General features: G+C 35.8%; 2 protein-coding genes across 2 annotated transcripts in view; both read right to left on the bottom strand.

The window, feature by feature from the left end:
* Positions 1 to 3,599: 3,599 nt before the first annotated feature.
* On the bottom strand, positions 3,600 to 5,207 carry LOC128216243 (E3 SUMO-protein ligase ZBED1-like). Its single transcript, XM_052922813.1, has 3 exons — positions 5,187 to 5,207; positions 4,689 to 4,949; positions 3,600 to 4,562 (listed from the first exon to the last, which is right to left on the bottom strand). Exons 1-3 carry the CDS (start codon positions 5,205 to 5,207, stop codon positions 3,600 to 3,602), a joined length of 1,245 nt encoding a protein of 414 aa, XP_052778773.1.
* Positions 5,208 to 6,877: 1,670 nt separating this feature from the next.
* LOC128218185 (uncharacterized) overlaps positions 6,878 to 27,540 on the bottom strand; it is a 40,080-nt gene continuing 19,417 nt past the window's right edge. The window contains exons 5-12 of the mRNA XM_052925767.1: positions 27,002 to 27,159; positions 24,941 to 25,096; positions 22,103 to 22,228; positions 21,263 to 21,352; positions 20,172 to 20,260; positions 17,266 to 17,344; positions 15,591 to 15,842; positions 6,878 to 13,062 (exon numbers count right to left, since the gene is read on the bottom strand). Coding sequence (XP_052781727.1) covers positions 12,919 to 13,062; positions 15,591 to 15,842; positions 17,266 to 17,344; positions 20,172 to 20,260; positions 21,263 to 21,352; positions 22,103 to 22,228; positions 24,941 to 25,096; positions 27,002 to 27,159 — 1,094 coding nt within the window. The 3' untranslated portion in view covers positions 6,878 to 12,918. The remainder of the gene's footprint in view (positions 13,063 to 15,590; positions 15,843 to 17,265; positions 17,345 to 20,171; positions 20,261 to 21,262; positions 21,353 to 22,102; positions 22,229 to 24,940; positions 25,097 to 27,001; positions 27,160 to 27,540) is intronic.

Below are 27,540 nucleotides of genomic sequence, written 5' to 3'. Positions count from 1 at the left end.
TTTCCTGGGACTATCTCAGTGTAGAAACTTTCCATGTCCAGGTAAGTTACACCGGACTGAAATCATGGTAGACCCTTGTCCGGTCTTGGTTAATTTCAGGAAACATTACTCATGGTAGAACCTTGTCATTTTGTGGTCAATTTCACGGGACATAACTCATAGTAGGACCTTGCCAAGTCTTGGTTATTTTCACGAAAAATGACTCATGGTAGAACCTTGCCACGTCGTGGTCAAATTTACAGGCCTAACTCATGGTAGAACCTTGTCAGGTCGCGCTCAATTTCGTTGGACATCACTCATGGTAAAACCTTGTTATGGCCAGGTTAATTTCACCAGACATAACTCATTGTAAAACGTTGCTCTTTTGCGATCAATTTCACAAGACATTACTCATGGTAAAACCTTGTTATGTTCAGGTTAATTTCACCAGACAAATCATTGTAAAAATGTGCTCTTTGTGATCAATTTCACAGGACATTACACAAGGTAGAACCTTGCCATTTTATGGTCAATTTCACAGGACATTACTCAAGGTAGAACCTTGCCATTTTATGGTCAATTTCACGGGACATTACTCATGGTAGAACCTTGCCGTTTTGGTCAATTTCACAGGACATTACTCATGGTAGAGCCTTGCCGTTTTGTTGTCAATTTCACAGGACATTACTCATGGTAGAAACTTGCCATTTTGTGGCCTGTTTTACAAGACATTACTCATGGTAGAACCTTGTCATTTTGTGGTCAATTTCACAGGACATAACCCATGGTAGAACCTTGCCGTTTTGTGGTCAAATTCACATGATATTACCCATGGTAGAACCTTGCCATTTTGTGGTCAATTTCACAGGACATTACCCATGGTAGAACCTTGCCATTTTGTGGTCAATTTCACAGGACATTACCCATGGTAGAACCTTGCCATTTTGTGGTCAATTTCACAGGACATTATCCATGGTAGAACCTTGCCGTTTTGTGGTCAATTTTACAGGACATAACTCATGGTAGAACCTTGCCGTTTTGTGGCCTATCTTACAGGACATTACTCGTGGTAGAACCTTGCCATTTTGTGGTCAATTTCACAGGACATTATCCATGGTAGAACCTTGCCGTTTTGTGGTCAATTTTACAGGACATAACTCATGGTAGAACCTTGCCGTTTTGTGGCCTATCTTACAGGACATTACTCGTGGTAGAACCTCGCCATTTTGTGGTAAATTTCACAGGACATTACTCATGGTAGAACCTTGCCGTTTTGTGGCCTATTTTACAGGACATTACTCATGGTAGAACGTTGCTATTTTATTGTTAATTTCACAGGATATTACTCATGGTAAAACCTTGCCGTTTTGTGGTCAATTTCACAGGACATAACTCATGGTAGAACGTTGCCCTTTTTTGGTCAATTTCACAGGACATTAACCATGGTAGAACCTTGCCATTTCGGTTGTCAATTTCACAGGACATTACTCATGGTAGAACCTTGCCGTTTTGTGGTCAATTTCACAGGACATTACTCGTGGTAGAACCTTGCCATTTTTGTGGTAAATTTTACAGGACATTACCCATGGTAGAACGTTGCTATTTTGTGGTTAATTTCACAGGACATTACTCATGGTAAAAACTTGCCATTTTTGTGGCCAATTTCAAAGGACATTACTCATGGTAGAACCTTGACATTTTTGTGGTCAATTTCATTTTCACTGGCCATTACTCATGGTAGAATCTTGATAGGTCGTTGTCAATTTTACAGGACATTACTCATGGTAGAATGTTGCTATTTTGTGGTTAATTTCACAGGAAATTACTCATGGTAAAAACTTGCCATTTTTGTGGTCAATTTCAAAGGACATTACTCATGGTAGAACCTTGACAGTTTTGTGGTCAATTTCATTTTCACTGGCCATTACTCATGGTAGAACCTTGCCATTTTGTGGCCAATTTCACAGGACATTACTCATGGTAGAAACTTGCCGTTTTGTGATCAATTTCACAGGACATTACTCATGGTAGAAACTTGCCGTTTTGTGATCAATTTTACAGGACATTACTCATGGTAGAACCTTGCCGTTTTGTGGTCAATTTCACAGGACATTACGCATGGTAGAAACTTGCCATTTTGTGGTCAGTTTTACAGGACATTACTTATGGTAGAACGTTGCTATTTTTGGTCAATTTCACAGGACATTTCTCATGGTAGAACCTTGCCGTTTTGAGTTCAATTTCACAGGACATAACTCATGGTAGAACCTCGCCGGTTTGTGGTCAATTTCACAGGACATAACTCATGGTAGAACCTTGACGTTTTTTGGTCAATTTCACGGGACATAACTCATAGTAGGACCTTGCCAGTTTTAGTTAATTTCACGATACATAACTCATGGTAGAACCTTGCCAGGTCGCGGTTAAATATACCGGACTTTGCCAGGTCGCGGTTAAATATACCGGACTTGATTCATGGTAGAACCTTGCCAGGTCGCGGTTAATTTTACCGGACTTTACTCATGGTAGAACCTTGCAAGGTCGCGGTTAATTTCACCGGACTTAATTCATGGTAGAACCTTGCCAGGTCGCGGTTAATTTCACCAGAGTTAACTCATGGTAGACCCTTGCCAGGTCGCGGTCAATTTTACCGGACTTATCTTATGGTAGAACCTTGCCAGGTCGCGGTTAATTTCACCGGACTTACCTCATGGTAGAACCTTGACATGTAGTGGTCAATTTCACCGGACTTAACTCATAGTAGGACCTTGCCATGTCGAGATCAAATTCACAGGACGTAACTCATGGTAGAGCCTTGCCAGGTCGCGGTCAATTTTGTTGGACATACATTATTGTCATTGGCATTATAATTATTTGTAGGGATGAAAACCGGATAGCAAATTGGTATTCGGATATTCGTATCAACTATCCGAATACTATCCGGATACTCGTATGAAATTGTTGTCTAAGAATGTGTACACCTTGTTATGTAACGTTTACCCTCTACTATGTACACCCTTTATCATATCATATGAAATAATAGTACACTTCAGATGGTATCCGTCGTAAGCTTGATGTGTTTTTACTAATCTGTTTTACGTCATTATCGTTTTAAGTCGTAAACAAATACGTTACATCCATTGTGCGTCATATAAATGTGTCAAAATATAGGCATACCAATGAGTTTTCTAGAATAATGTACATGTGCCCTTGGGATGTTTGTAAATGACGATACTCTGTAATGTACTGATTTAACACTTTTAATTCACCTCAATATTCGTTATTGACTTATTGTTCATTTCATTTCCTTGTCATTTCAGAATTCAAAAAAGAGAGAAGACGTGAATACAGATGATTTCATTCATTTAATTTTTACCTACATGCCTTTATTTAGACACAAACGTGTACAAACATAATAACATGTAATAACATGCAAATACATTAATTATAAAAATAATATACATACTACATACTTAGAACTAGACGCACTAAACGTGAGTAGTTACAAAACGTTCTTGCATTTACATGCAGTTATTTACTTTTCAGTATTCATCAATTATTCACACAGTTCCGAATACACTATGCTTTCATTAACAATGGCAATCACTGTTCATCATATCTCACACAGTGTCACACTTCACAGAACGCATGTTCTTGTTTAGGAACAAGATAGCATCAACAATGTCACTGTTAAGTCTGTTGCGCAACTTGTTCAGAACAAGCCCGGCGGACGAAAATACGCACTCCGATGGCACAGATGTAGCGGGAACCGCGAGGACGCTACGGGCCACGTGCGCGACCTTCGGAAAACGGTTCTCGTTGCGCCGCCACCACTTGAGGGCTGGTGTTGCATCATCCATCTTCTCGGCAAGGTACAACTGTAGATCGTCCTCCACCGATGACTCCGGGAATGTGACCATGAACTCAAGCCGTGGTCGCTTAGCAGGTGTGGCACAGTCACCGTCATCGCGCGAGCTGACCTTGAGCGGGACATCGTCAAGGCGGCCCTCCAGCATGGTGTGTGTCCTTCGTCGTAGCTGCCTGGGCAGGAAGCTTAACTTCTTATATCGAGGGTCCAGAAGTGAGGCGAGCATCGGGAGGGACTCGGCAGTTTCATCTCGTCCTGGCTGGAACCTCTCCGTCATCTCATCCCGGAGAGTGGTCTTCATCGAGGCGACCAGCGCTGTGTCATTGTTGCAGGGCTGCAACACTGTCCCAACCAAACTATACACGATGGGAAACATCTCCCCGATGGATACGTCCTTGTCCTTACTCATGAAGGTGGTCACGTGGGTGAACGGCCCAAGGACTGTGGATATGTCGGCAACGATGCCCCACTCGCCGTCTCTCAGAAGGAGATCGCGGTCGGCCTTCTTCGTGACGTCATCGTCAAGCATGATGTCAGTGACCACCCGGCGTAGCTTCTCGAGGCGGCTACACATCAGCTGCGTGGAATTCCACCTCGTGGGGACGTCCTGGATGAGTGCCAGTGTCGTTGAGTGCTTGAAATGCCCTACCAGCTTTCGACACTTGCCCAGGACCTTGGAGACAGAAGGAAGTTCGAGGACTGGCTTGATGCAGAGCTGGAGGGTGTGGGCGAAGCAGGAGTGGTCTCCCCACTCTGGAAAGAGTGTGCTGGCCTTCTGTATGTTGCGGGCGTTGTCATGGACGCAGCATTCCACCTTGCCCGTGAGACCGAACTACCTTACGCATTCTTGTAGGCGGGACGCGATGTTCTCGGCTGTGTGACGCTCTGGCATTGCTCTGGTCATCAAGACGTCCGAATGGAGGATCCATTCGGCGTCAAGGTAGTGGGCTGTCACGGTGATAAAACTCTCGGTAGAGTTGGACGTCCACGTGTCTGTCGTGAGGGAGACAGACGTCGCCTTCTCGAGCCGGGAGATGAGGTTGGAGCGTTCGTCTGCGTACCTCTTCTCAACCCTCGCACGAACTGTCGGCCGGGTAGGTACCTCAAATATATCATAGTTATAAAAGTTGCTTCATTATCCTGTACCGGAATCGTACAAAAGCCTACCATTATCATATGGATCGTCCCTATTGTTCGTTTCGGCTATTTGAAAATAGATCTTACCGGGATAAATCATAGATTTGGTCAACATGAATTTCCAAAAGCTTTGGTACTGGCTGGTCAAGGGTTCAAAATAAGATCAATAATTCAATCGATTTTACAAGTAACACGCTTTCACCATTCGGAACTCCTCGGCCATTTTTATCGCAAACAACCTCGGATGTATTTTGTCTGTTTACAATGTTAGAAATCGGGTAGTTTTAAGTCCGCTGCAGCTAGATGGCGTACTAATTTATTTTAGCAGTTAAACTTAAGTGACTTAACTCTTGGGAATCTTAATTATGTTTGCATAAGACACTTCACTGGTAATCAAATTAAACTTATAGCAACAAATACAAGCTAATACACTACATTTAATTAGTTCTTTAATTCAAAATTTTACGAACTACTTTTACTGATGTACTGTCATACATGTACATCTGAGGTTGTTTTCGATAAAAATGGCCGTGGAGTTCCGAATGACGCTTTCCCGTGAGGAGTTGTGTTTTCATGATCACTCTTGCTCTCTATGTTCTGTAACTGGAAATCGTGTTGCATTTGAAATGATTGGTCATTAAATATGGATTGATTGTAATTATAATGTCTTACTCAATGTGTTGTCCATTTAAGGAAAAGTATATAAATGACTGCAGGTTCACCCATAACTATTAAGAGACCGCAATTTGGCCCATAACTTGTTATGAAAAGAGCCCATTGCAGGTTCACCCATAAGTATAAAGGGAGAGACTGCAGGTTCACCCAGTACAATAGAGACTGCATGTTCACCCATAATTAGAGAGAGAGAGAGAGAGAGAGAGAGAGAGAGAGAGAGAGAGAGGGAGAGGGAGGGAGGGGGAGGGAGGGAGGGAGGGAGGAGAGAGACTGCAGGTTCACTCATAACTAAAAAGAGAGGGACTGCAGGTTCACCAGAACTATAGAGACTGCAGGTTCACCCATAACTATAAAGAGAGAGACTGCAGGTTCACCCATAACTATAGAGACTGCAGGTTCACCCAAAACTATAAAGAGCTTGCAGGTTCACCCATAACTATAAAGAGAGAGACTGCAGGTTCACCCATAACTATAAAGACTGCAGGTTCACCCAAAACTATAAAGAGAGAGACTGCAGGTTCACCCATAACTATAGAGCTTGCAGGTTCACCCATAACTATAGGGAGAGACTGCAGGTTCACCCATAACTATAAAGAGACTGCAGGTTTATCCATAACTATAGAGACTGCAGGTTCACCCAAAACTATAAAGAGCATGCAGGTTCACCCATAACTATAGAGACTGCAGGTTCACCCAAAACTATAAAGAGCTTGCAGGTTCACCCATAACTATAGGGAGAGACTGCAGGTTCACCCATAACTATAGGGAGAGACTGCAGGTTCACCCATAACTATAGGGAGAGACTGCAGGTTCACCCATAACTATAGGGAGAGACTGCAGGTTCACCCATAACTATAGGGAGAGACTGCAGGTTCACCCATAACTATAGGGAGAGACTGCAGGTTCACCCATAACTATAAAGAGACTGCAGGTTTATCCATAACTATGAAGATAGACTGCAGGTTCATCCATTACTATAAAGAGACTGCAGGTTTACCCATAACTATAAAGAGACTGCAGGTTCACTCATAACTACAAAGAGAGCACATTGCAGGTTCACCAATAACCAGAGATAGTCAGAATACTATAGAATACTACTTTTTCATAATATAAAAATTCATACATGTACAGCGATCCCATTGGTAGTCATATCAACACAGACACTAAATACTGTTACGAAAAACAACCCAATTTATATACTTGTTTTTATTTTATGTTTTTTTTTTATTATGCTCTATCTGTACAAAGAGTACAATAATAACAGGATGAAGTAGTTCAGTAGTAATCACAGTGATGTTTTCTAGTTAAACAATTCATATAGGTAAATTTTCTAATTGACCAGTTGGGTCCTTATTTAAAAATGTTTGCTTGGGGTAACCCTACCCACAATTGCTTGGGGTAACCCTACCCACAATTGCTTGGGGTAACCCTACCCACGATTGCTTGGGGTAACCCTACCCACAATTGCTTGGGGTAACCCTACCCACAATTGCTTGGGGTAACCCTACCCACAATTGCTTGGAGTAACCCTAACCACAATTGCTTGGGGTAACCCTACCCACAATTGCTTGGGGTAACCCTACCCACAATTGCTTGGGGTAACCCTACCCACAATTGCTTGGGGTAACCCTACCCACAATTGCTTGGGGTAACCCTACCCACAATTGCTTGGGGTAACCCTACCCACAATTGCTTGGGGTAACCCTACCCACAATTTTGAGAATGTGACGGTAAGTAAGGATTGTTTTCTGTAGTATGCATCTTTTGGCTATTAAATCCCTTGTAGAAAATATGCAATTATTGAAAACGGGCAGGCCAAAACATTTATTAGGCTGGGCTGAGTTGGTCAGGTAGCCGCAAACAAAGATGTTTTTAAGGATAGCCTTCAAGTATGGATTAAATCAAACACAGTGTTGTTTTCAAGTTCACAACTCATACAAGTTAAATGTACTTAATTAAACATCATTTTAACCTGTTGGGGAATAATTCATTATAGGAAGAGTTTGACAAGTAGGGGTATGCTTCAAGTTTTTAAGTTCATAATTAAGGCATCCACTTCCTTATATTATATCATCTCGGCTTACCCTAATTGATATTATTTAGTTTGACAAAAAGTAAACAATCTATCTTAATCTTTGATCAACTGAAAACATAATACTAGTGTAGCTTAATAAATAAATGATCAGGGTAGATTCATCCAAAATATACTTGTTATAAAGATGGATAAATTGACACAGATAAAATTTTGCAAAACTTTAAAAAAAAATTGAAATCTGTGTTCTCTGCAATTTCACAATTTTTTACCTTATCTACAAAATGTTATACCATTTTTGTCCTAATAGACGCTCATCTACAAAAAATGTAATATCATGTTTGCCCTTATAGGTGCCCCTGTACATGTCCCCTTTAAGACCACCTTGCATCAAGAATATTGTCTGCATATATCAGTAAACAATGATGGAATGATTATTACTACTGCAACCTCTTTAAAAGTAGTGCACCATGATATTGGTTTTTAGTTGGCAAAATTACTCACAAATAGACTGCCTTACAACAAAATAAGCTTTAATATTTTGAGGTTTTGAATCAGAATTAGCATTATTAAGGGCATAGAATCAATGAAAATGCCCAGGAAAATACCACAGTGCATCTATTAGGGTATGTGCCTCAATAAGAACAAATACGGTAACTCCGTTTTTATAAATTATATAAAGGCAGTGGCAAAAATCTTGCAGTAAACCCTCTATATTCAAAGAGCGCTAGCTATAATCTAAAAGAATAAAATGTAATAAAACTTATCACAACAGAAATTCACAACAACAGATGATAATAATAATAACAATAGGCCTTTAAACTGGTCAATTCTATGGCTGAATATTTTAAACCTCGATTTGAAGTTTCAGTACAGGAAAACCCCATAAACATGACAGCTTGTCTATCAAAATATTTGTTGGGCAATTTTATTATGCAGGCAAATACAGCCCATCAACAATTACGGCTCAAACAATTTTATTGCCCAGTTTGTTATACCGCAAAGATTGGCAGATGATAGAGATCAGTTTGAAAAACATTATGAATCAAATTAGGGCCGTATGTTCAGCCATTCATTTTGGTATAGTCTTTCAATCTGGTCCATATCATCTCCCAATTTGGAAGGTATAATCGAAGGGCAGTATTAGCTATTGGCCGTATTTTCCATCATTCAGGATTTTGTAGTACGGCATTTTGTTCCACACCTGTTAAATTCGGACATAAGAATATCGTAGGTGAAAAATACTTTTCTGATTTAAAGGTGGAGAATTCAGGATAAAATATTCCAACAATACAATTACCATTTTCACACTTCACAACAATAAAAATATACAAATAATGTCTTTAGAAGGTAAAAAAATAACAATGACAATATAAGAACACAGCTTGTGAGCACAAACAGTACATCAGGATATTTCACATCGTCAGAACCCAATCTTTATTATTCTGATTACTCTACAGAATGTTCTGTGGGAAAGGGTTACCCTAACCCTAACCTTAACCCAGCTAGGGAAGTTGGTAATGCATGAATATTCATAATCAAATAAACTTCTGGGCTATTTCCACATTGCATGATGTGTGTCTCAGGCATCCAATCAAATGACCTGATTTCACCTCATTAATATTCATGAGTATGAGGTCTCTGCAGTATATTTTTCAAGGGTATTTATTGGAGTTGTACATTATGAATTAAATGGGTTCTGAGGATGGATTTTATCAATGACACAACTATGTATAACTCGTATTTCTAATCACATGTCTGACTTTAACAATACATTGAGGGTTGCCATTCAATAAATACAAATGTCATATTGTATATTCTTACGATAAAACAATATACAACATGAAGTCATGTTCAATATGAGAGATCATACCATTCTACTACACAAGTTCTATCAATATTTTGGGGGAAACAATGAAAGAAAATCGAGCAATGAAAAACTGGCAAAAACCATCTGGCCCCAACTTCTTAAGTCCCTTATAACAGGATTAAGCTTAGCTCACTATTCTTGTTTTTCTATAATTAGTATTGAATTTATTTCTTTAAGACTGTTAAGACTTTAAAAAGTAATTATCTTTATAAAAATCCCAATAAACCAGTTTTTAATTACCAAAATCAAATTTAAGTATGTATTTTGGCTAATTGAAATAAGCTACTTAAGCCTATTGACCTCAAGAAGTTTCGAGAAATTGGGGCCTGGTTTACAAAAATATGTAATGCGTATTTAGCAATTATTTTTGTTCTATAATCAAGCAAGTTCAAAACAGTTTTGTTTTGAAATTCTCCATAATATTTGGTTTGAATAGATATATTAATATAATATGTAGCACCACAAACAAGATGAAAAGGCAAAATGAACACAATTTTGTCAAGTGAAGGACTAGAAATATAGGGTTTTTTTTCACTAGGAGTGATTTCCATGAGAGAATAAAAACTGTCCAAAATCTCTCCTAGGTGCAAAAATTCTCCTAGGATTTCTGCGGAAACTGCTTCTTAAAAAAGGTCCATGACATCAGGAACATCGCTAAACAAGTGGCCATAGATATAAAGCTCCTTAATAGGGAAATTTGTGAAAAAGTTCTTATGGAGGGTATCTAAAATATTCATTATTAAAAATTCACAATTTTTCACTCAGTTAAAAATAAATTACTAAGGGTACAACATTTCCTGGTTTAATACGAATACGGACGGCCCCTGTATTGATGTGCAGGCCAGGTGTGCTGGGGCTGGGAATGGTCATGCTCTCCCATGAATTTTGTTACAGCACGATGATCTTACATGATTTTTCACCTTCATCTTGGAATAAAACAAATAAAAGCAAAAAAAAAATGCTTAAATTTTTAAATGCTATTTTTTTACTATTTAAAAATACCATTCTTTGAAAAATCTTGTGCTGGCCCAGGACTTAAGTGCCTACATGGAGCTACACCAGATGATATGTTGACTTCATGAGAAATAAAGGTGAGAAAATGAGAATGATGTAATGCTGAAGAAATCAAGACTAGAAATAAATTGTGAAAACATAACTGAATTATGAATTATAAGATAATTTTCTAGATTACGTGAAACCATTAGTTTACGCAACAAAACATTATAACACTGAAATCTAGAATAGATTTAAAACAATGTCTCAGTTTAATAGTACTTAATTATTAAATAAATACTTTCAGAAATAAGATATACATATAATTTTGTACATGTCTCTATTGTGGTGAACCTATAATTCATTTTCTTTACAATTTATAAAGATCCTCAACACATTTCATAAAACACATAAAAGAATTGAGAAATTTAACTATGCCAAATAAGAATTTTAAATGTACAATTATTGCATTGGAAATGTTTTAAGAAACTTACATATTTTTGAAGTCAAATAAAGCATTAAGAAATAAAACTGATATTTTATTCACAACCTTCAAACAATTCCAACTTTAATAAACTACACAGAATTTTAAGGTAAGCCATCCATCATTTATTAAAAAGGTTTCATTTCAAAAGAACAAAACGTTTTATAAATAAAACAACATTTTATTTTTATATTTTCAAGTTTTCACCAAGAGCTTTTGTTCATAGATGCATGAAGATATTTAAGAAGTTTTGTTGAATTACCTCCCTTTAATACATCATATCATAATAATAGTGTCATTATGGGGAAAATAATAGAATGATTAATATAAATTAAACCTAGAATTAATCTTGATGGTAGTATCTAAAATGAATTAGATCATTTCTGAATCCTAATGATGGATGCCTTACTTTAAATAGTTATAATTGATTTTTTTCAGACCTGACAAAAATAGAAGTATTTTTATAAATGCACAAATACTGAATTGAAAAATAACAATAGTGTAAATAGAATATAAGCAAATAAATGCATTAACAACCCTGAATAACATATAACTTTCAATATTTTCTACACCCTTCAAAAATAAACGGAGCGCCACAAATCACACACCAACCCTTGTCTTTAGTTGTTTTTTTCATTCAAAAAAGGGGCATAACTCAAAAACCATTCAATCCAGAGCTATGGGCCATGGTGTACATCATGGTGTATTGTGTCTGTCATAATTTGTACCAAATTTCAATTGAATATCTTAAAAAGTTGTTGAGGTTTGATTTTTTTCAAATGACGGCAACGACACCGAGGTCGCCTTTTTTGCAGAAAAACATGCAATCTGAAAATCTTAAAAAATCTTAATTCCAAATACACAAGACATAGTAAATGGCAAGTATAAGCTAAATACTTTACAACGCCCAGAAGGATTTTAAAAAAACTGAATTTACAACCTAGAAAAAGATCTAAATGAACAACTGCACGTAGGAATATGTTTGTAATAAACCATGAAATATTACCCAACAAAAAGGCTAATAAATATACACAGGGGTCTTAAGAAATATCTTCTATTTCAGCAGGTAAATAATATAATGCACTGGCTTCATTAAAAACACAAAATCACAGTAAAATGATGTCTTAATTTTGCAAAAGAAAATAAACTTCCGAATTACTGGTAAATGGCCTACGTGTATTTGTTCCTTTTAACAATTTATAAACCATCGAACATGATGCTTTGTAAGTTTATCATTGTAGAGATTGATTTAAAAGATAATAATATTAAATCTGCACCAAAAAATCATATTTGTAAGTTATTTCTCAACTTAAAGATAACACAAAAATAATCTTGCATCTCTATTTTAAAAGCTATAATCTTCATGTGCAAGTTTAGTAACAGGAAGATAAATAATATGAATTTAGTACAAAAAAATCACAATATCATTCACAACAAAAATATAAATAATTTCTGACATTTTCAATGGCAATCTTTATATGGATCATGGAAATTTTCAATATGGCAATCTTTTTAAAGCTGCTCTCTCTCAGATTGACAGTTTTGACATTTTATTTTATTTTTGTCTCAGAATAAGCTGATTTTGGTATCAATGCCTTTAATTCAGTCATAAGAGAATATGAACAGATCTCAATTGTTTTAGAAAATGCCATAATTTTTATTTTTTCTTATCGCTTTTAGCCATAAATTATCAATTTTCGAATAAATATGATCTGATCTTTTGTCTGCAGTCTTGTATCACTGGTTTCCATACATTTTCGAAAAAATTGGTTAATTCCAAGATAAAAAATAAAAAAGACGTCAAAACAGTCAATCGGTGAGAGTGCAGCTTTAAGGATCATGGAAATTTTAAATGGCAATTTTTTTTACAGATCACGTAGCTAACACGAACTGAAGTCCCAGAGTTTCACTGTTTTATCGTAAGAACCGGAGACGATAATGAAGTCATTAAACTGCAAGCACGTAACCCCGTCTGTGTGATTTCGTAACGTCACTAGTCGCTTTCCAGTTTCCAAGTTCCAAACCTGTAAAAGTTCACTTTGACATTATCACATACATTTAACAGTCATAAATCATTCTTGACCAATATTTGTTTTTAAAGCAAACCATAAATAAAGTGTTCCTATCTTGAGAATAAAGTAGGTAGTAAGAATGTCATCAATCATAAACAGCTGACAAGTAATGCTTTTTAGTTTTGATCAACAAGTCAAAATTTAGGGGCAGAAATAACAAATTTATACACTTCTATTTGGGAAAGTTATAACATAGTTATACACTGATACCTGAGGAAGACATAACAAATTTATTAACTACTATTGGGGAAGGGTACATGTATAACCAATTTATTAACTACTATTTGGGGAAGGGTACATGTATAACCAATTTATACACTACTATTTGGGGAAGGGTACATGTATAACCAATTTATACACTACTATTTGGGAAGGGTACATGTAAAACCAATTTATACACTACTATTTGGGAAGGGTACATGTATAACCAATTTATACACTACTATTTGGGGAAGGGTACATGTATAACCAATTTATACACTACTATTTGGGAAGGGTACATGTATAACCATTTTATACACTACCATTTGGGAAAGGTACATGTATAACCAATTTATACACTACTATTTGGGGAAGGGTACATGTATAACCAATTTATACACTACTATTTGGGGAAGGGTACATGTAAAACCAATTTATACACTACTATTGGGGAAGGGTACATGTAAAACCAATTTATACACTACTATTTGGGGAAGGGTACATGTAAAACCAATTTATACACTACTATTTGGGGAAGGGTACATGTAAAACCAATTTATACAGTACTATTGGGGAAGGGTACATGTAAAACCAATTTATACACTACTATTTGGGGAAGGGTACATGTAAAACCAATTTATACAGTACTATTGGGGAAGGGTACATGTAAAACCAATTTATACACTACTATTTGGGGAAGGGTACATGTAAAACCAATTTATACACTACTATTTGGGGAAGGGTACATGTAAAACCAATTTATACACTACTATTTGGGGAAGGGTACATGTAAAACCAATTTATACAGTACTATTGGGGAAGGGTACATGTAAAACCAATTTATACACTACTATTTGGGGAAGGGTACATGTAAAACCAATTTATACACTACTATTTGGGAAGGGTACATGTATAACCAATTTATACACTACTATTTGGGGAAGGGTACATGTATAACCAATTTATACACTACTATTTGGGAAGGGTACATGTATAACCAATTTATACACTACTATTTGGGGAAGGGTACATGTAAAACCAATTTATACACTACTATTTGGGAAGGGTACATGTATAACCAATTTATACACTACTATTTGGGGAAGGGTACATGTATAACCAATTTATACACTACTATTTGGGGAAGGGTACATGTATAACCAATTTATACACTACTATTTGGGAAGGGTACATGTAAAACCAATTTATACACTACTTATTTGGGAAGGGTACATGTATAACCAATTTATACCCTACTATTTGGGGAAGGGTACATGTATAACCAATTTATACACTACTATTGGGGAAGGGTACATGTAAAACCAATTTATACACTACTATTTGGGTAAGGGTACATGTAAAACCAATTTATACACTACTATTGGGGAAGGGTACATGTATAACCAATTTATACACTACTATTTGGGGAAGGGTACATGTATAACCAATTTATACACTACTATTTGGGAAGGGTACATGTAAAACCAATTTATACACTACTATTGGGGAAGGGTACATGTATAACCAATTTATACACTACTATTGGGGAAGGGTACATGTATAACCAATTTATACACTACTATTTGGGGAAGGGTACATGTATAACCAATTTATACACTACTATTTGGGAAGGGTACATGTATAACCAATTTATACACTACTATTGGGGAAGGGTACATGTATAACCAATTTATACACTACTATTGGGGAAGGGTACATGTATAACCAATTTATACACTACTATTTGGGAAGGGTACATGTATAACCAATTTATACACTACTATTTGGGGAAGGGTACATGTATAACCAATTTATACACTACTATTTGGGAAGGGTACATGTATAACCAATTTATACACTACTATTGGGGAAGGGTACATGTATAACCAATTTATACACTACTATTTGGGAAGGGTACATGTATAACCAATTTATACACTACTATTTGGGGAAGGGTACATGTATAACCAATTTATACACTACTATTTGGGAAGGGTACATGTATAACCAATTTATACACTACTATTGGGGAAGGGTACATGTATAACCAATTTATACACTACTATTGGGGAAGGGTATATGTAAAACCAATTTATACACTACTATTGGGGAAGGGTACATGTAAAACCAATTTATAAACTACTATTTATTTATACAAAAAATCATAACAATCCTATGTCCATTTCTAACTTCCAGCAAGCCCAAAAAGCATATTACCAGTGCAGGGTGGCTTTTGCCTATTTTAACTTCTGCAGTTACAGTATGTCTAATCCACAAACCTTGATAGTTTTATCATCTGCCGCACTGACAAGACGCCAGCTGTCTGCCTGCAAGCAGCGAACAACCCCAGTGTGACCTTCGGCAGCCTTCCAATCGATCGTGTTGATACACTCGCCGGAATGAACATCCCAAAACTTCAGGTTACAGTCAAGGGACCCGCTGACAATTCTCGTAGCATCAAACTGTAGGCAAGTGACAGCATCTTGGTGCCCATTCAGAGTCATGATGCATGCTCCTTGGTAGTTCCAGACCTTTGCGATAAATCAATTCATTTTATTATAAGCTTTTTGGTGAAATATCATGTTATTTCCCTGCTTTATTCTCACTGCAATGAAATCATCAATTTTGATATTTTATGCTCTTTTTAAGGATTGATTCTTACTTTTTGTGTATGCATGCAGTACAAGTCCATGAGGTGTGCTAGTGCTTCATAGAACACTTGCTAAATCGCACCTAGAGTTCATACTGCATAAACACATGTAAAAATAAGATTGATGTTTTCCCATTCTCATTACATTATTTTTTGGGGTAATAATGATTTTGGTTGTAATTATTTTTCAAATAAGTTATCGAGGTTTTTTAATTAATGTTTTACATAAGCTTGACCCAGGTCTTTCCTGCAAAACTACTGACGTCACAATTTAACAAAAGGTCAACTGGTTCAATGAAAATGAATGCATTTTATCTATACAGAAAATTAAGTATTACTGTAAAAAATATATTTTGATTCCGATTTTGCTTTAATTATGCTTGGTTGAATATTTTTAAATAATGTCACAAGAATGACATCACAACATTATGATTTTTACACAAATTTCCCATTCATGCCAATTAAATTGACAGTTTTATACAATTCTAGCGTAAAAAACCCAGAACAAGCGTTTAATTTTGATGCAAGATGGACATTTATACACAAACCACAGAAAATGAAACAATCTCAAATATTAATTGCCTTTGTGTTCAATAAATGTGGTGAAATAAATATTGATCTTACACTGTTAGAAAACAAATATCGTCTATATAGAATTTGATTATTTTAAATATATATCAGGGGTTCTAACACCTTATAATTGTCAATCTTATAAAACAGCCAGGTTTGTTTGTGTATGAGGGATTTATGCCCAAAAACAGGGCAAAGGGGCTTATACTCCTTTCCGAATTGATATCAAGTCCTTTATATTCATTCATGTTACTTCCTAGGTACTGTTTTTGATGCAAATGTGGATGAGGAAAAATCTATTCTTACAACTGTACAGAAGTCTGCAGTTAAAAGCTCTCAATCTTGATTCTAGAATTAATCCTGAACTTTAGAACCCTGGCTATATATAAACCTTGGTTTTAGAAAATAAATATCAGATAAATTATGTCATTGTTAATTTAAATTTTATAGTGGTATGTTACCCAAGATAAGTACATTAGGGTACAGGCTTAAATTTCTCAAAACAAAGTTAAATCCCTTATAACAGGATAATTGAACAGTCTGTTTGGCAAGTTGTTATATTATGATTAGAAGTGATCAAAAATAGCCCAAATCATTAAGCCTGAATAAAACCTATACTTCTTAATAAATATGGGTTTATTAATAAGTTTATATATTTGGGCATGTGGGTTTTTATGTAAAAGTATTTCATAGTACTTTGACTTGTTCATGAGAATCTGAATTTTGATAAGTACCTTGATTGTCTTGTCGCAAGACCCAGAAACAACCTTCGTGTCATTAAAATGAACACACAACACGGCAGCATGGTGTCCTCTGAAATGAAAATAAACATTCCTTATCTTCAATTCCATTGTAAGCGAAGAGGTTAGCACACTCGCTTCACACCTAGATGAGATTGATTCCTGGCCTGGAGGTAAGAGAGTTTGGTTTGTTGTCACCAAGCAAAACAAGTGGGGTTCTTCCGGCTTCTCTGGACCACACTTTTGTGAAATATCGTGCCAATGAGAGTGATAAATAATTATAATGTTGTAATAACTTGTTTCGAAATCACTGTAGAATAAATAAGTTAATACTTTAACTTCAATTGTTCTCAAAATTGTCCTGTTTCCATGCTACAAGACATACAAATAGAGTCCCACGTAGACAGCACATACGCTTGTTGATTTTCTCAAAGTGACGAGGGGCCATAACTCAAAAACTATTAAAGTGTGAGTTTAAGGAACCCGTGAATGAGGCTAAACTACCAAAGTCATTGTGCTATGGCATTGCTGCTATACAATATTTATGTACATCTGAAATATTTCTTTGAAACACTTATAATTGTTATGTATATTTGTAAGTGTTACCAGCGAGCGCCTTAATCCCTGGTAGCACATAATATGTTTTGGGGAGAATAAAAGAGACTACATTGGAGTCTCAAAAAGGATAAAAAGGCCGCAGGAAGGGGCTTTGCTGCACATATTGTCTCTTGCAACAAGAAATTTAATTTTAAGTTTTTTAAATAATGGCCGAGGTAAAATATTTTGAGCTGCTACAACGAGCACTCGAATGATGACAACTGAGAATATTACAATTCCATATGTTTGTTTTTTTCAAAACTATGGACAGCAGAAAAGCTCATAGTTTAATTTGCATCGCATTTCATTCCCACACATTCTGTTAATGGATGAAATGGGATCAATTCCGCTCCCACATCAAGCTTCACAGCTCGAAGTCTAGACTACACTCACTGTTTGCAGTAGGGCATCCACAGACATGTCACTTGATGTAATAAATATCGTGGGCTTATTTCCACACGGCCACAAGTTGACTGTTGAAGTTTTGAGAAAAACAGCTTCAAAGTTTTTAATTTGAACACTTGGTAACACAATATCAGACTTGGAGCTTTGTGAAACTCTGATTTACCTTTTTTATGATACTTCCACATAGATATTATAAACATCATTGGGTAGATTTTTTCCAGACAATTCAAACGGTACCAATATCTCAATATTTTCAAAAAGTAACTTATGCCCATGTAGAAGTAAGCCGAAGGTATGTATCTTGATTATAAATTTGGGCTACAAAGATGAAAAAGATTTCATCCATTACTTGTGGCCTTGAAAACATAGAAGGTCACAAGAAATGGAAGAGATCTTTTACATTGTTGTCGCCCAAATTTAGGAATAAAAAAGTTCATTTTAATAATAATATGTGCGAAAATTTTTCTTCAATTTAGGGGTCATTCAGACTCACTAAAAATAGATTAATCTTTGAATAGTCCAGAGATTTTTTTTTGAAAACCCATATATTCTTACTGATTGTGAACAGTTGTAGGTTTAAGACCCCCTTGGATAAAATCCCCCACCAGTTCTCCAATAGGTGGGCAATATCCCTCAATCTTTGTTATTGCTTCAGAGTAGAAGTATTGCAAAACAAGAGCTGTCGTAAGACAGCGCGCTCGACTTCACCGCTTTGACTAGGAAGTGAATACAATAACAATGTAATATTCCCACGTTTGGTCTATTTATGTCAAACCTAACTAAAATTATTCAATACATAAGGTAACTTTGATGCTGTTCTCCCACCACCCGAAAAATGACGCAAGTCATTCAAATAACTTGATTTCCCATGAAATGTGGTAAAGAATATACAAATATGCCTTTCAAAAGAAATTAAAATAATAAAAAAAAATTCAAGGGCCATATAGTATAGCCCTCCTTGTTTTTCCTTGGTAAAAAACTGGTTAAGAATGTAAAAATGTGCCTGTCAAAAGAAATTTAAAAAAAAAAAAAAAAAAATCGAGGGACATAATTTGTATTTAGGGTTAAAATGGAGTTATGTTTCTTGTTGTAAGATGGTCGTAAATAATTTTGAATTTTATTAAGTGCATTGAATGAAAGGTATAGAAGTTTTTTTTATTAAAATGTCAACTTGCCCTTAACTTTTACTTGCCTAAAACTTTAACCTAAGTCAATCAGGGGCCATAACTTGTATTAAGGATATGGAGTTATGTAACCTCATTGTGTGATGGTCCTGAACAACTGTGTGAAGTATTAAGTCAATTGAACGAAGGGTATAGAAGTTATTTATGAATATCCCAACCTGCCCTAAAACTTTAACCTAAATTTCTTAGACAATCAGGGGCCATAATCTGCGTAAAGAATAATATGGAGTTATCTAACCTCATCATGCGATGGCCCTGAACAACTGTGTGAAGTATTAACTCAATTGAATGAAAGGTATTGGACTTATAAGTGAACATCCCAACTTGCCCTAAAACTTTAACGCCGACGCCGGGGCGAGTAGTATAGCCCAACTATTCTTCGAATAGTCGAGCTAAAAATGTAAAAAAAGGACAAAATAATAAATCTTTAAGGGTCAAAGAGGGTGAAGCAGCCAGCCGCAGAATCCAAACTGGCTTTAGAAGCCCTTTTGATGCCTCTCCTGACTTCAAATTTGAAACAAACTGAGTGTCAATACCAACAACAAGTAAAGTCACAACAAACAGCAACCTTTTAAGTTCTTTTAATCAGTTGAAAAAAAAAAACAATAAAAAAGATTTTTGGTCCCTGAAGGCATTAGATACTCAGAAATGAGCAGACAAATCACATTCCTGTTGTCTGTCTTCTATTGACAACAAAAATAAGTATATTCTTACCTCAAAGTCATGGTGCATCTGCCGGTGTAGAGATCCCAGATTTTCAATGTCTTGTCATATGAGCCACTGATCACTTTAACATCGTCCACCTGTATCAAACGGAAGAACGTACAAAATCAAAACCTCCATATATTTTAAAAAACCTTAGCTCTTACTCCCGGGAATAAATCTTATGATTGTGATAGCTAATATAAGCAACATTTTTTTGCAGATAATACCAATTGATTAACACTATATTTTAGCCTGAATAGTTCAACTCCTCAATCGTAATTCAGACTATCCGGAAATGGTAATCTTTGTAGCAATTTTTGTGGAAACTTTCATATATTTTTAAAATCCACTGATGTGACTCCAGGCAAGATATCCAGATTATTTATGATCCCTATAATTCTTTTTGCAGAAACCACCAGTTGTTTTATAGTTTTTGGTAACAGAAAAATCTCAAGAAGGAACAATTGCATAAAAAAAAGAAGAAAAAAAATTCCGACTTTAACCTACCCTGTTTTTTGTGGCATGAGACAAAAAACCAACCCTATATTTACACATGTTACAGGAAAATTTTATTTATTTTTCAATATCCGTATTCAGTATTTTTAGATTTCAGAAGTAATTGTCATATTAATCCAACAAACTTTTGAATCTTAAAAAGTGTATTAACCCCGCTAATAACAGTCGAAACATGTTGGCTCAATAGCGCTTTGCTTCATTTCCTTGTTGGCTCAAACTTGATGTAAAGGATCAATTTTAATTCACTCTATGTAAGTCCGGTGTATGTATGGCTGGTCCCTGGGATATTGAGCAAACATGTTTCAACTCGTGGTTAGCGCATTCCCTTTTCATCTAGGGGACCCGGGTTTGTTCCCAGCTTGGGTGCATGTGAGTTTGGTTTGTGGTCACCAACCCAGACAAGTGGGTATCCTCCAGGTACTCCGGTTTCCCCCACAACACAAAACCATACTCTCGCATAAAATCGTGCCAACAAGAGTGATAAATATAATGTTGTAATAACTTGTTTCACAACCATTGTAAAATAAATAAGTTTAAATCAAGTTTCAACTGAATTATTAGAATGAAAACAAAAAAGATTTTACCTGCAGGCATCGCACTGTGTCAGAATGCCCTGTCATGGTAACTTTGCAAGCTATACTTGACCAGCTTTCCTGTGTAGATAAATCCCACACCTGCAAATTCAACACAGTATTAAAAAGCTTTTACTCCAAAAAACCTTTGCCCTAGATTGTATTAAATGTCCAACAAAGGCACGTTGATGCCATGATGATCAACAGGTCAAATTGCCGACATATGACATTGTCACCAACGTCAAATAGTGTCTATACTGACCATTGAGTTAAGGTATAACACACCAATAGACCACCTACCTGTATATCCATTGACCAGCCTATTACCCTCAAGGTGTAGACATCTCATAGTACTACTGTGGCCAACAAGTTTTTGGACTGACCACTGGTCAGTTTAGGTATAACACACCAATAGACCACCTACCTTGATCATACAGACTGTAGATCCAATGACCAGTCTGTAGATCCCCAAGGTGTAGACATTTCACAATGCCTTTGTGGCCAAATTATTCTTGTACTGACCACTGTTTAGTTATGGAATGATAATACACAAATTGACCACCTACCTTGATCATACAGTCTGTAGATCCACTGACCAGCCTGTTGCCCTCAATGTGTATACATCTAACAGTGCCACTGCGGCCAACAAGTGTTTGGACTGACCATTGGTCAGTTATGGTTTGATAACACACAAATAGACCATCTACCTTGATCATACAGTCTGTAGATCCACTGACCAGGTTGTTGCCCTCAATGTGTAGACACCTTACAGTGCTTTTGTGGCAAACTTATTTTTGGACTGACTGACCACTGGTCAGTTTAAGTATGGTAGCACACAAATAGACCACCTACCTTGATCATACAGTCTGTAGATCCACTGACCAGCCTGTTGCCCTCAAGATGTAGACATCTAACAGTCCCACTGTGACCAACAAGTGTTTGGACTGACCACTGAGCATTTGTGCGGATATTCCAAACCTGAAATATTTACGGACAAAATTAAGGCAATGTTTGCAGAAACTATTTTATTACAATGGGAAGATTGTTCAGAACTTTTTGTTTTAGTTAACAATGTTATTAACTTCATCGTTGTTAACTTTTAAACATGAAATATCTTTTAAAATTGAAATATGTCTTGATATGTTCATATATTTTAATCAAACCAGTACAGCTGAAATAGTTGGCTCAAATCTTATTTAAAATACCACAGATCACAAGAGTTTCCATTAAAACTTACAGAGCCGAAACAATTTGAAAATAAATAGCGATGATGTTTACAGCATTGTGTACATTAACAAAGTTTGGCCCAATGTTGACTAAAGTTACTGTGTGTCATAACATCTGTAAACAACTATGCTTACACTTTGAAGTGTAATGTATAACATGCATTTATAGCATCTATGGTTTTAGCTTAAGAGATGGATGGAGACAAGAATATGCACCCTCCTGCCATCATAGAATTAATTGCTGAAGATAAATGAATTATTTCTTTCGTTTTGATTAAAACTAAAAATATGATTATAAAATCTTAAAAACTTTATGATTTTTACACATTTAGCAGTTCCAACTTAATATATAAACTTCTTAAGCAGAATTCCAAACATTTTCAGTGAAATTCATAATGTTCAAATTCTTCACAGCCTGACACAATGTGCCTTTTTCTCCCTAAGCACCCTGTCCCTTTTCTGCAGCGCTCTGCCCTTTTTAAAACCTGGATTAAACCCTAGCATCAGATTTTGATAATAATGGAAAGTTTCAAGAATGCAATAAAAAGCATCATTCACATAATTGCATACGGAAAGAAAAATCTGATCGACTTGCATGCTATGCTGCTTCAAGGCATATCTCACTACTATTTGTTTTCCTACTAAATCTCAAATTTCTGCATAAATCATTATTTTATGACAAGATCAAACACAGCCAACGAATTTTGTTTTATATAGAAATTACATTGACATTAATACTGATAAACTTCCTTTCATTTTTTCGCAAAATCAAGTTAAAGAATTTAGTGTAATGACATAAGATACTTAAACTTGTTTGTGCTGAATATATTTTGAGAAATCGCTGCCCGATGTTTGAACTCATCATAAAAACAAATATATTCAAAGACATACTATAGGACAATTTGCTCATTCCCTAAATATCAAACAAATTTCCTGTTATTCCAAAACAACTTAATCCTTGTCTGACATTTCATGGTCTCTTATTGGAAGATATTGGCTACATAAATTGAAACTAGACAGTCCTAAGAAAGCCAATTTAGTCCTATTCTGTTTGAGGTGTCAGATACACAAATCATGATATCACTTTGTAATGTGAATTTTTTTATTTCTGGAGATATCATTTTGGTAACATTTGAAAGGGTTTTATTTGCCAAAAAAACAAACAAAAATTATACCTGAAATGATATGGCAAACAAGTCTATTTATTCATTTATTTTATTTCCTTATTTATTCATTTTTAGCCTTTAAAGATTGCTAAATTAGTCATTTCAAGTCAGATTTCAGTTAAAATTAAGAGCCGATTATATATATATATATATATATATATACACCACACATACTGTAATAATCTCATGCATAATCAATTTTTTTCTCATTAATAAAACCTAAATTTTACCTATTGGCTTTGAGTTAAGTTTAAACTTTATAATATTTAACGATTGTGAATAAAGTTAAATTAACTTATGCTAAGTCACTCTCATTGGGGCGATATTGCGCAGGAGTGTTGTTTTGTGGGGTTAACCGGAGAACCCAGAGAAAACCCACCTGTCTGGCGATGATGACCTCTTACCAAACTCACATACGCCCAGATCAGGAATCAAACCCAGGATACCTTGGTGAGAAGCGAGTGTGCTAACCACTGCACTAAACAGACAACCCTAGCATGTTTTGGGGTCTGATACCTGAACCATTTATAACTCTTACAGTACTCTTAACTGTTAAAGAAAATTAATAGGTTCGTAACCACATAAATGAAAACACTGCTTTCTGTTGAAGGGAAGTGGAGAATTTTTTTAATTCTACATAATGTGTAAATTATACTAAACTAGATTTCTGCGAATCAGATGTGTACCTTGTTTGAATGGCTTGTCATTTTTACAGTAAAGGTCACCATGACCTTTGACCTTAAAATCAAATGTGGCAATTTATCTACTGTTCAGGACCAATGTGCATACCAAGTTTGATGACTCTACCAGCCAGTCTTACAAATTTTACAGTCAAACCTGGTTAGATAAACACCTGTATTAATTGGCCACCTGTATTATCAGGCCACTCCAAATTCCTTTGGTACCTTTTTACTATTTAAAGTACTTGCATTAAGCGGTCAACTGTCGAACGCGGCTGCAGCCACTAATATTTGATCCCATGGAGCCATTTTGACACTAATCAATGGCAACTAATTCCCTGTCACTGACACATCCATTAATAAATTCTCATGCTGTGATAAACAATTAGATCGAGTGTTTTCCAATACACAGCTATAATCATATGGAAGTCTACTGAAAAATTTGACAGCCTCGGAAATGTCAGTTATTCGATCAAAATGCGAATTACATCACACGATTGCCCCCACATGTTATCTCATTGAGGATATTTTATTAATAACTCATCGGCGACACGGACATCAACAACAACAGACAAAGTAATTCATAAGTGTCTGCCATGCTTTGCAGCATAATGGTACCTTGATAGTTTTATCTGACGACCCACTGACTATTCGAGTGTCATCAAACTGCACGCAGGATATTCCTTGCGAGTGCCCTTCAAACGTGCGGACTGTACATCGTCCTTTCAGCCAGTTGTTTCTCAGGCGGTAACGCTCAGCAAACACTTTCTTCCACTGAAAGGTTGAAACAGATATCTTCAAAGTGAGTGAAAATGCATTGAAATTTTATATATTATTACAATACTTTTCACTATACAAGATGTAAATAGTTTTTTTTTATAATTTTGGTCTAAATATGTGAAGCCCTATCAGGGCTTTTAAGCTTTCAAATATTCCATGGCCTAATTGTACATCAGATTCCGTTAGTCTATTTATAGAAAAATTCCTGCAGAAGACATAAGTTAATTTCCATGACATTTTGTACATTTTTATTCCATAGAAATCTTTTGATGTATTGTCAGGTTATTGACATTCAGTTCCAAATGATATTGAAATGTGAAAGGTTATAATTATAATCGATATCATCTGGCTTAAAAGCTGCACTCTCGCAGATTGAACGTTTTGACAACTTTTTTATTTTTTGTCTTGGAACGAGCCAATTTTTGCCAAAATTCATGGAAACCAGTTAAATAAGACTGCTGACAAAAAATTAGATCGCAGATTTATATATATTTAAGTTCAAAAATTGATGTTTTATGCATTTTTCTCAAACCGTTACCAACAGTTTAGGCCATAAAACATTAATTTTCGAACGAAAATATGAAAATCTACGATCTGATTTTTTGTCAGCAATCTTATATCATTGATTTGCAGATATTTACGCAAATTTTTCTCTTTCCGAGACAAAAAATAAAAAGTTGTAAAAATGGTAAATCTGTGAGAGTGCAGCTTTAAGCACCACAAAATGAGCTTGAAAAAGAAAAAAACTATTTGGAAGTTTTAGGTTATAATTATTGTTTTGCAATGAATAATAACCAGGAAAGAAGATTTGTAGATTTAACTATCAGTCTTCTTTATTTATTTAAATATTACAAAAACGTTTAAATTTTCTTCGAGAATGATTTCCCACTAGATATAAATAAAACCTCTTTTAACGATGCCAGCCATCAATACTTGAATGCTTTAGGTGATCCATAAATTGGCGGATGACTATATTTCAGATTGCGACAGAATATTTTAGAAATAAGATACTTAATATCATTTGAGTTGAATTATGTTATAGTTAGATGGAATGAAGCAAAATCTTTATAATTAAGATTGGGCGGAGTGAACGTAGCCACCCATGTAATTTGGAATTCTTAATGATTTAGCCTAGTTCTTAATGATTGCCTCTCTAAAATTTCATTGGCTGAAAATGCAGGTTGTATTCTAAGTTACGTAATCAAATATGACTTCCAAAATGTTAAAGTTACGCTTACAGAATAAATTTTAGATTGATCTTCTTTATCATCATGACTCGACCAGAATTTTTCATTTTTCCAGTAATAATTTCCATCTTTAATTATTAAAGAGTTATGGGAGTGTTTAAAATGAGTATTGTCTCTTGTATACCAAGTTTTATTCAAATACCTGAAACCCTTTTGTGTTGTTAGCTCTTATTATAAGCGCTCAAAGAACAGATCCTATCCAGTTACAAACGAGCTGTTTGTGCTCTCCCTTTCCTAGAATTGAGTGATATTTTGATTCTGGTCTTTGCCAATAGTGTCTGCATCTAAATGAAACCAATGTCTGGAGGCTTATCCATTCCCACTCTTTTTTATTGGTTATGTACCATATTTTTACCAAACGGTGCTCTCGAAAATCAGGTCATAGATTATGAAAAGAGGGTACCCATGTGGTAGTCAAAAGTAACACTATGCCTTAGCAACTACATTGTCGGCAATAATGATACTTTCTTCCGTAATACTTCAGTTCCTTGTGAAACTGCCTCATAAAAAATTCATGATTATAAGAGATTCCTAGCCGAATCACCCACGTTATGCAACAAAGCATATTGCAGTAGTGTATCTGGGATTTCCGACAATGAAGCAACTTTGGACCTGATACAACATTTCCTGAGTCCCACTCTTCTCCACCCACCTGTATACTGCCATGTGACATGTGACTTATGACTTGTTTATGCTCCGCCGCTTTACACAGCCGCCATTTTGGCTGACAACAAAACCGTCGCCATAGCGACTGCTCTTCAGACAACTGGCTCCATACTTTACAGACTTGGCACGCGCGACACAGACTGACTGGAAAAAAAAAATGTTAAAAAAAATATCAGAAATTGCAACATAACATCAGTGCAATCCTTTAAAACATAAATATTGTAGCTAATATGAGGATTGATGATGCAGTAAGGTGAAATATTTATTAATTTTTGTGCGATTTTCACAAACAATATTGTCTGCAGGAGATTTGTTTTCAATTAGTTTCAATTTGTGTCTGTTTCATTAACAATTAAAGCACACATTATGATATTTAACCAGAGCTGAATCCAGGATTTAATGTTTAACGGGGCGGGGAGTAACCTTTTGACCTGCGCCCCTCCCTCAGAAACAAAATTTATATGGTAAACAGTGTTGGCAAGGGGGTTTGGCAAGGGGGTTTGGGGGTAGAACATTTATCACTTT

This window comes from Mya arenaria, chromosome 14 (genome assembly GCF_026914265.1).
Source record: "Mya arenaria isolate MELC-2E11 chromosome 14, ASM2691426v1".
Taxonomy (NCBI): Eukaryota; Metazoa; Mollusca; class Bivalvia; order Myida; family Myidae; genus Mya; species Mya arenaria.
This window is presented reverse-complemented; position numbering and strand designations above follow the sequence as displayed.

Excerpts from the sequence above, each read along its gene's own strand:
- LOC128216243 (XM_052922813.1), bottom strand. The coding sequence starts at position 5,207 with ATGGCCGAGGAGTTCCGAATG. Across the intron at positions 4,950-5,186 it reads TGGCCGAGGAGTTCCGAATG|GTACCTACCCGGCCGACAGT; the intron begins GTGAAAGCGTGT and ends GATATATTTGAG. Across the intron at positions 4,563-4,688 it reads CGTCCCGCCTACAAGAATGC|CTCTGCATCAAGCCAGTCCT; the intron begins GTAAGGTAGTTC and ends CACACCCTCCAG.